Genomic DNA, 10,177 nt, shown 5'->3' on the forward strand with positions numbered 1-10,177 from the left:
ATGGGATTAAATGAGAGGTGTTTGCGCGCCTCCTGGAAGGTAATACGAGCATCCAGGTTTTTTAATTACGCCCATGTAATTTGGTAGGTCTAAGAATTCACAGTGAGTCAGAAGTCCTAGAGTTTCTCCCTTGTGGCTACTTAAAGTTGACATAATCCCAGCAACCTGATGTTCTGTGAGGCATGGATAGGGCATCAGGCTGCAGCCGGGCTTAACCTGGGATGAAAAAAGTTGGGATCTTTAAAAGGGGCGTGGCCTAAAAACTGTAATTTGGAAACGTTTACAAGAGGCATGGCCAGTGTAAGGAAGGCCGTGGCTCAAAAAAATTAAACCTAAAATCCTGTACTTCCCCAGTATTGTGATGCCTCTCTGTGAGCTTACTCTTACTGCAGCCATGTAACAGAATAACCATCAATGCCCCCTAAATAAGCCAGATTTATTGCCATTCCCAATGCTTATTAGCTGAATCAGCTAAATCAGTTACAAGGATTTTGTTGTGAATAATTAGAATTGTAAATATTTCTATTGTATGTTTTAAACATTGCTAAAGTCTGTTGAAGTATTTGTCGTCTTCGGAGTGTCTCAACCACTCCCATACCCAGTGGCGTAGCTAGGGGGCGGGGGGGTCCGCCTAAGGCGGCACAATTTTGAGCGGGCGGCCGTGCTGCACTGGGCCATTGCGGCGTCCTTTATAATTCATTTGAGGACACTCACAGTCAGTGTACCCAAATAAATTATAAAGGCCGCCGCAATGGGCCAGTGCAGCACGGCCGCCGGTTGAAGTGCAAGCTCTCCAGAACGTGCAAGTCACGCGCGTTTTACGTCACCGTCTCTCCCAGGCTTCTCCTCCCGTATTGCCATCTTACTTACTGCGTGTCGCTGCGGAGGTCTTCGTTCACAGATTTAATAATGAATCAAGAAAAGCTAGCCCAGCTTCAGGCTCAGGTTCGGATAGGGGGCAAGGGTACAGCTCGCAAAAAGAAGAATAGGGCTTTGGGGGGGCGGCCAACCAGCGGGCGGCCTGCCACCCCAGGAGGTTTTGGGGCCGGGGGAGGGGGGGGTAGAGTCCAGCACCGTATGTAGGCTGGTTTTGGGCTAGTTGGTAGCCTTGGGCTGGGGTGGGCTAATTTTGGGATGAATTTGGGCTAGTTTCCTTTAAAACTGGCCATTTTGTGTCATAGGCCACCATTTCGGTGGCTTGTGACACAGCAGCCGGACGGGGGTGTGGCGGATGTAATTATTTTGGCCGCTGTTTGTTATGTTGGGTAATTGTTGTCGCATCGCGTTGGGCAAGGTCGTCTTTTTAGTTGTCCACGGGGGGGCCTGTTTTGGTGCTGGGGGTCGTGGTTGTCGGTGGAGTGAGGAGCGGAGGTCGATGGCGTGCATCGACGAACCGCGGGTCATTGAGGAGGCGGGCCGCAGGGACTGGTGCGGCCCGCCGGTGCGGTGAAGCCGCCGCGGCACGCCGATGGCAATGCCGCGGGCAGCCGGCTTGGCGGTGGTGCTGCCGCGTGCACGCCCAAGGTAGGAGGTGGGGGGGCACCACAGTGCCTGGGTTAGAGGGCGGCGCAGTTTCGCCGCTGCCAGGGTGTGGGGCAAGAGGGAAGGGGCGATCTCATCATGGGTGGCGGTGGCTGAGCCTCCTCTGCATTTACTTGAGCGGGAGGGGGCCGGGGGGGGGCCACGTTGGGGGGCTCACGGAAGCGGGGGCAGGGGTTGGAGGTTGCATGTGTTTATGCCTGGGAGGGATGCAGAGGGTATGGGGAGGGGTGGCTCAGCTTGGGGGAAAGGGGGGGACTCCCATAATTATAGATGAAGCTTAGCGGGAATGGGAGGACGGCTGGGGGGAGTGGAGTGGGGGGGTGGTGTCCCCGAGGGGGAGGTGAGCATGGTGGGGTCTAGCAGGTCTCCGTCTCTGGCCAGGGGATGATGGGGCGGGCTGGGGGGTTCCGGGGGGGTCAGAGGTTGAGAGCCTGGGGGGGAGGGTGGGGCTGGGGGGGGAGCTGTTTTGCGGCGAGTGTTTGACGGGGGTACAGGTTGGGGAGAGGTGTGCGGGGCATGTGGGGGGCGGGAGGCCCGTTTCGGGGGAGGCCTTCGAGTGGGGGGTGTGCAGTGGGTAGCGGGGGCTGGGCAAGTGCGGGGGAGTTGGAGGCACGACGGGCGCGGAGGGGGGGCATTTGGCAGGTGGGGGCGGGCGTGGGGGCTTTCAGGGGGTGGGGGGGTGTTTCTTCCCCGGCATGCTGGACCCCACCTCTTGTTCTTGGCAGGGACACTGGGATAGGTGCTCGGGAGAGCAGCATGCGGCTCCACTCGACCAAGGGGATGGGCCGGCTCTGCCTGGTACGGGCGTTTGGGGGCATTTGGCAGGTGGGGCGGGCGTGGGGGCTTTCAGGGGCTGGGGGGGTGTTTCTTCCCCCGCATGCTGGACCCCACCTCTTGTTCTTGGCAGGGACGCTGGGATAGGTGCTCGGGAGAGCAGCATGCGGCTCCACTCGAGCGAGGGGATGGGCCGGCTCTGCCTGGTACGGGCGGTCGCGCTCCCACGAGCGACCATTCTTGGAAGCGCGAGGGGAAGCAGGGCGGTGCACCCCCACCACTCCCACCCCAAAGGGTCGGGACGGCCGCTGGGGGTTGGGGATGGAGACAAGAGGCTGTTGATCAGATGCGGAGTACTATTTATTTATTTATGCGTTTTTATATAGCGCGGACTTTACCAGAAGGTGTCAGAGCGCTTCACAATAGGAACAGACCTGATACAGGAGCATTACAAGTGAAGAATTGCAAAAGCAAAGTTACATTACATGAGGCAAAAGTGACAATCGTGTGCATACAAAATACAAGAGGTACCAAACGGTGCGTTACAGGAGAAAAAGTGACATGTGTGCAGGTTACAAATGCGGGCAAAATGCAAGTAGAGGTATAATACTGCAATAAATGGAGGACACTCGAGCACAAGAGCAAGCGTTACATGGGCAATGGTGGCACTTGTGAAGGTATCGAAAGCAAACAAAATGTAAGAGGTAGCAAACAGTGTGTTACAAGGGAACAGTGATGTGTGCATGTTACTAAGAGTACCAAACACAGGTAAAAGGGTATTACTGCAATAATGGCAGCCTCACAGACCACATGTACACACTGAGATGGCACTTCCATAGTCAGGGAGAATAAAAATGTTCTATACTAAAGGTTCTTCCTGCAGGTAATAGTGAAGGCATGAATTAACTTTGGAAGGGTCTTGAAGGAGGAGAACTTTGAGGTCAGTTTTGAAGGCCTGGGAGGAGTTGGTGGTCCGGAGCTGAGGTGGAAGTGAGTTCCAGATTCTCACTGCGTTGCCTGAAAAGGATCGGGCCATCGATCTTTCCTTCTTGAAAGTGGGAGGTTCAAGCTGTAGATTTTCCGCATTTCGTGATGGGCTAGAGCCTCCAGAGAGTTTCAGTTTATTCGCCAAATAGCGAGGGGAGGAGGAGTGCGAGGCTTTGTGGGTGATGCGGGCAGTCTTGTAGTTAGATCTCCCACTGATGGGAAGCCAGCAGAGGGTGGATAACATGGGTGTGCTGTGGTCACATCTTTGGGCCCCATAAATGAAGCGAGCTGCTGAATCAGGAACAGACTTAAGGGGGGACAGGTGGGATTTGGGGAGGCCAGTAAGAAGAGAATTGCAGTAGTCCAGTCTGGAGAGGATCAGCGATGAGACCAGGGTTGTTAAGGTCATGCTCCGGGAAGAAGCAACGAATCCCCCTAAGAAGGCGCAGTTGGTATCGAGCAGGCTTTGCAATTGAATTAATTGGGAGGGTAGATTGCGTTTTGTGTCGAGTATGACTTCAAGGGATTTTGTGCTGCCGACAATGATGGGTTTATTGTTCTGTAGATTCATCTGGTCCATCCATGATTGAACCGGGGGAGGAGAAAGTGAGGAGGAGTGGAGGAGAAGATGAGAGGAGAGAGAGCTTGGATCGGGGGGACTTGTTGTGGGTTTGTCTGCAGGAGGTGGGGTTGAGTAGGACGGAGCCCCTAAGGGGGGGACGAGGGGACGAGTGAAAGGATGGGCCCAGTGCTGGGCAGGAGGACGTGGTGCAATTGGACTATGTGGAGGATTATGAGGAGGAGGGGGAGATACAGGAAGGGGGTGGGGGGAGCAGAGTAACAGTGTTGGTAGTGTGTTTCAGGTATGCCCACGGCAAGGAGCGCCGGGAGTGACGGCCCCCCCAGCTCCACTGCTTAGGCTGCGGGATCCAGTGACGATGCCAGCCTTGATGCCAGGTAAGGATGGTGGCGGAACGGGGAGTGGTTTAGGTAAACCTCGGCTGTCGGTTGGTGCGGATACCGGGGATCCTGGGGTGCACCTGGGAATGGCGCGGTATGTGAAGGGGTGCCAGGTGGGGTGCGGGGAGGTGGGAAATGGGGTCAAGAGTTCTGGACATAGGCTCGTCGCCGGTTAGGGTGGACCGTCTCGAGCCCCTCTGGGTGGCTTATCCGCGGCAGAGGATGCGGTCATGTTGCGACAGGGATTTCGTGAGGGTGTTTTGGCTTGGGTCAAGGGTCCGCGGATCGCCGGGTGGGTGGAGAATTTGAAGCCGTCAATGCGAACACAGGGATGGTGCGGGGCAGTTGTTTAAGGAGGTGAGCGGGGCCCGGATGGGCCCCCCCTTTTTTGGAGTCGTCGCTGCCGGGTTTGATTGTTTCCCCTATCGGGGTGGTGCTCAAGAAGGAGCCCGGTCAGTCTCGGTTGACCCAGCAGCGGTCGGGGTCGGGGGGTACATCGGTCGATGACTTTGTTGCGGCGGGGCTCTCGGGGGTGTCGTATGCGGATGTGGACGTGGCGCGGCGGATCGCGGCGGCGGTGGGTGAAGGCGCTTTCATGTCGAAGTGCGATGTTAAGTTAGCATTCTGGCTGCTTCCGGGTCATCACCGGTTGGTGGGGATCCGGTTTGACGGGGAAGCATTGCCCATGGGATGTTCGATCTTGCGTGCGCTGTTTGAGCCATTCAGTTCTTTTTTGCAGTGGGCTTTTTCCTGGCGGACAGGCTCTAGACGGTGACGCACTATCTAGATGACTTCTTTCTGGTGGGACGGCCGGGTTCGACAGACTGCCAGCGGAGCTGGACGGTTTTACGGGCCTTGTGGTTTACCTGGGGGTGCCCCTGGCAGCAGAGAAGATGCACGGTTCCAGTACGGTGCTGTCATTCCTTGGTATAGAGCTCAACTCCGTGGCCATGGAAGCACGCCTGCCGGAGGACAAGAGGACAACAAAGTCGTCGTTTGGGTCTGACGCTGTCCGGTTTTTTGACGCTGCCACATCATCAACTACGGTTGTCGCCGGGGATTAAGGGGGATTTGCTTGGGACAGGCGTTCTTGGGGCATGTCCATGGTGTGCCTATGTGCGGACATGGTAGGAGTTGCGGCGGTCAGGAGCAGTAAGGCAGGGGATCGGTGGCTTCAGCAGGAGCAGGTGGTGTGGTTCAGGTTGAATTTGATGGACGGGGGCTTTCGGGGGTGATGACTCGCCGTCGGCGGAGGAAAGGGGGACGTGGATGTTGGAAGGCTGGGCGGGGGTTTGGTCGAGGAGGAGGTGACAGAGTGAGTGCGGCACAGGTGTTGGGGGGTTCTGTGGCACACCCTATGGTGTATGGGTGAGGACCCGAAGGCGTTACGGAGGCATTCCTTCGGAGTGGGGCGGCAACGGAGGCTGCGCGTCAGGGTTGGGGAAGGCCTCGGACGCTGAAGGTCAGACTGTTAGCAGGCGTCTGTCAGGCTGCGGGGGGTGGGCGGTGAAACAATGAAATTAAGGACATTTCTCGCCTCTCACATGTGTGTCTTTTCAGGTGCAGGTGCAGGGGCGGGGCCAACTGCTGCGGCGCTGGAGATTTATATTGGTGGACACTCATTTATAAAGCGAGCAGAAAGGGGGACTGGGTCAAGCACCGGAATCAGAAGTTGGAATTGGACAACAGGTTGTTTCATTGTCAGTGGCAATGAAAGGGGGCATGCGCTGGCATGCGTTATTGCCGGCTTTGTGTGAAGTGGTAAAGGGGAGAGTGTGCCAGACGTGGCCTGGGTACTGTGCAAAGGTTTAGCGTTGGTTAAACAAGTGAAGAGGGACCTGTTAGAGATATGGCGGCGCAGGTAGGTGGGGTGTCATGTCATTTTGTCAGAGTTTCGTTCCCAGGCGGGTTTAGAGGTGGGCTGAGAGGCCAGCGGCCATAGATAGGACCCGGAGGAAATTTACAAGGAAATTAAGGTTTTTTGGGGAGAAAAAAGGTTTTGAAAGGATGGAGCACCTGGAGCTTAGGTACGGGGCAGTGGATCTTTTCAGGGAGGATGGGGTACACCTGTCAGTACGGAATGGAGCTGTTTGTGGTACACTTGAAGGAGGCTCTGAATCAGGCCATTGGTGTGCGTAGATACCCGAAAGTGCAGGAGTCCTAGGGGGGAGTCGAAAGCCGTTAGCACGTCTTTCGAGTGGTGGTTCTTCCTAATGTATGTGGGAAGTGTAGGAGATCTGGTTTTGGATTATCGGGGGTAGGTCAAGCACAATAAAGTATTTAGCCAGGTGAAGAGGCAAATTGACGTTTTTGCTAATTGTTTCCTGTTTGTGGATTGGGTAACCAGTTTAGGGGAGGGGGTGGGGGGTTTGTCAGGAAATTACATATATAGTGAGGGCTAGTTTTGTAGACGCAGGCCAAGGGTTTTCATTGTGTAAGGTGTACCTGCTTCCAATAAAGCGGCCTTTATCACACCTATTTTTGAGTCTCTTGTCGGTGCTCTTTGCCTCCCCCCCCGGGGGAAGGGGGTGGGTAGAGTCCAGCACCGTATGTAGGCTGGTTTTGGGCTAGTTGGTAGCCTTGGGCTGGGCTAATTTTGGGCTGCATTTGGGCTGGTTTCCTTTAAAACCGGCCATTTTGTGTCATAGGCCACTATTTCGGTGGCTATTGACACAGCAGCCGGGCGGGGGGTGGCGGATGTAATTATTTTCCCTCCCTCCCTCCCTGGGTTTTCTTTCAGTTGATAGGGGGGGTTCAAGTTTTGAGGCCTGGGGGGGAGAGGGTGGGGTGATTGCCTTTTTCAGGGTGTAGTAGGGTTTTCTGTGGTGTGCTGTGGTGTTTTTTGGAAGGAGTTTTCTTGGGGGCCGGTGCATCGGGGTTTGTTCGATGGTTTTGGGGTTTGTCGTGTTGCTGGAGCAGGTGTTGGTGTGATTTTCTGCCTTTGGGGGCGGTTCTTCCTAATGTATGGGGGAAGTGTAGGAGAACTGTTTTTGGATTATCGGGGGGGGGGTAGGTAAAGCACAATAAAGTATTTAGCCAGGTGGAGAGGCAAATTGACGTTTTTGCTAATTGTTTCCTGTTTGTGGATTGGGGGAACCAGTTTAGGGGAGGGGGTGGGGCGTTTGTTAGGAAATTACATATTTAGTGAGGTCTAGTTTTGTATGGTGCAGGCCAAGGGTTTTCATTGCATAAGGTGCACCTGCTTCCAATAAAGCGGCCTTTATCACACCTATTTTTGAGTCTCTGTTCGGTGCTGTTTGCCTCCCCCTCCCTCCCCCGCTAGGCCCCAAAGTCGTACACCGAACAGCAACAGCTGATGACAAAAAACTACAGAGTTCTCTAAAAAAGCTAGCAGTAAATAATATAGCTGGAATTGAAGAGGTAAACATGATAAAAAATTATGGAACAGTTATTCATTTCAACAACCCAAAGGTCCAGGCTTCTCTTTCGGCTAACACCTTCGCAATTACTGGGCACGCAGAGCCTAAACAAATCACAGAAATGCTTCCTGGCATTTTAAATCAACTCAGCGCAGACAGTTTATCGAGTCTTAGGAAGTTAGCGGAAACGTTGTCAAGACAAGTGTCGGATAGTAAAACACCAAAACCTGAAGACATTGATGAAGAGGATGACGATGTTCCAGATCTCGTAGAAAACTTCGATGAAGCATCAAAGAATGAAGCAAACTAAATTAGTAATCTTACTTGGAAGCCATGGACTTGATTTTTATAAGCATCTGTGTGGTTTCAAAGTTTTTCAAACATAAACACCACGTGTTAATAGTTCAGTAATATAAATATTTTGTATTTTTAAAGATGCTGTTTGGTCAGCATTTTTTCTGTCGATTAATTTTGCATTTTGCACTTACTCCCAGGATCCATTTTTTTGGTCAAATTGAGAAATGCTGGTTGCTTGAGTTTTGTCTTCAGTGGAGAGCTGTTTGGATATAAATTGGGTTGCATTGAACTTTATCCCTTGCATACATTAACGGATCTTAACTTTACTTACCTCCCAACATATTGTACCTTTCTGAATGCAGTGGCCTTAACAGAGATAAATTGTGTTTTACGTTGTTACAGGCTTGTAAAAACGATTATAAACTCAATGTTAAGACAAAAAAAAGTTCCAGAACGTGCACCTCGTGACGTCTGAGCAGCCCACTACTTCCGGTACTGCCAGGGAGAGGGCGTGCAGGGTTGGGATGGATTCCTGTACCCCTACCAACACTCCCCGATGACAGTGGGTGATCAGCTATGGTGCCTGACACCCGGATGGGACCCGTTGCAGCTGACACATTTTAAATGGTCCTTATCTGGGTTTTAGTAAGTGTACAATTATGGCAATATGTTTCTTAATGGGGTGGGCTCCTATTTTCTATTTCTTTAAATAGTTTGCATACTGGGAGGCAGAACTGGGCTGTATCCTGTCTGATGCGCAGTGGACCTTCTGCTGTTGGCAACTACAAAGGCTGTCCCCTAACTACTGATTAAGAATCATACATTTTAAATACATGCATCGTCTGTACCGAACCCCACTGCAAATACACAGAATAGGACTGATTACTTACCCCCCACTGTTTGCGCTGCCGCATGACTAGTGCCTCATTTCTCCACCTTACATGGTCTTGCCCCAGAGTGGTGAATTTTTGGTCTGAAGTTTGCTACACAGTAGGAGCCATTAAAGAGTTGCCACTCTTGCACGACCCATGTTAGCTACATGAAGGACACACCCAACACACACCCACGCCTCACTGCAATGCTACTCCTTTTAGCAAAACATAGAGTGGCAATGCACTGAGACAGTAAGCCACCCCGACTATTCAGGTTTGGCTAAATTATGTATCACACTGCCAGGAACAACTCTTTGCATTCTTGGATCTTAAGCCATCCTACACCCAGCTCAAGAATATTTGGGCACCCTTTCTTACTTACCTTCAGCAGAGAGACGCTGTTCGGCTAGCCACACAAACACCAAGCCATAATTGTGTACCTACAACCCTAATTAAATCAATCACTCCAACCCATTCCCTTCCTTCATCATCCATAATATAGGCTGAATTGTTTAATGAGGCGCTTTATAGTCACTGAACCTGCACTGCTATGTCGACAAATCACCTTTTGCTTATGTTAAACATGTCTTGAATCCATGGGATCTGCGTCAAACTGCATTTTGGTCACAGTAACGACACCACTATGACTGGCAACATTGTTTTGTAATGTTTATTGCAAAATGGAAATAAATTAAAAAAAATAAAAAAGAACACAGTTCCAAATAATGTATTATCCAGTTCTGTAAAACATGAATGCTTCACCACCTTATGGAGCTTGGGTGTCTGAAGAAAGTCACTTCTCTGTGCAGACATCTTTACAAGACAAATGTTCTCTGTTTTAAGTGATTGTCTATCTAAAGGGGTCTTCAGAATCCGGACTTGAATGTTGGGTTTAGGACCAAATTGGGGAGATAATGAGGCTTGGATGTCTATAGAAAGTGTGCTTTCCATGAAGACTTGTATGCAACAATGAGTCTATGTATTGGGGGGTTGGTCAGCATATAGGGCCTCAATGGAGTGAAGGCTATGTGTAGTAATAGTTTACCCATCTACTGTTTGGTAGTTGCCTGAAAGGAATGGACGGTCTCTGAGGTCTTTTATAGAAAGAATAGTTCTTCTAAAGAAAGAGTATGACCATCAATTAGTGCAGTTTTCTGCAGTAATATGTTACTAATAGTCAATATAGAAACATTCCAAAATCTTTCTTTGTTGTTCTCATATAGTGCAATTTCACTGAGTAGTTTGTTGACCATTTATTAGACTCTATAAGTGCTTGCGTCTAATAACATTTCGAAGAAATGTTTATCATCATTGCAATATGGAAAACTTTTTTTACGTTTGGAAAGACAACAAAATAACTATGCA

General features: G+C 51.4%; 1 protein-coding gene across 1 annotated transcript; it reads left to right on the forward strand.

Moving 5' to 3' along the window:
• The first annotated feature begins 842 nt into the window (after positions 1 to 842).
• Positions 843 to 8,162, forward strand: LOC144767384 (transcription factor BTF3 homolog 4-like). Its single transcript, XM_078650839.1, has 2 exons — positions 843 to 984; positions 7,552 to 8,162. The coding sequence occupies exons 1-2, from the start codon at positions 910 to 912 to the stop codon at positions 7,951 to 7,953; spliced, it is 477 nt and encodes a 158-aa protein (XP_078506965.1). The 5' UTR covers positions 843 to 909; the 3' UTR covers positions 7,954 to 8,162.
• The last annotated feature ends 2,015 nt before the right edge of the window (positions 8,163 to 10,177 follow it).

This window comes from Lissotriton helveticus, chromosome 7 (genome assembly GCF_964261635.1).
Source record: "Lissotriton helveticus chromosome 7, aLisHel1.1, whole genome shotgun sequence".
Classification (NCBI taxonomy): Eukaryota; Metazoa; Chordata; class Amphibia; order Caudata; family Salamandridae; genus Lissotriton; species Lissotriton helveticus.

What these genes read in the sequence shown, in the direction of transcription:
- LOC144767384 (XM_078650839.1), top strand. Translation starts at nt 910, where the DNA reads ATGAATCAAGAAAAGCTAGCCCAGCTTCAGGCTCAGGTTCGGATAGGG. An exon ending in GTACAGCTCGCAAAAAGAAG is followed by an intron (nt 985 to 7,551) that starts AATAGGGCTTTG and finishes CCGCTAGGCCCC; the next exon opens with AAAGTCGTACACCGAACAGC.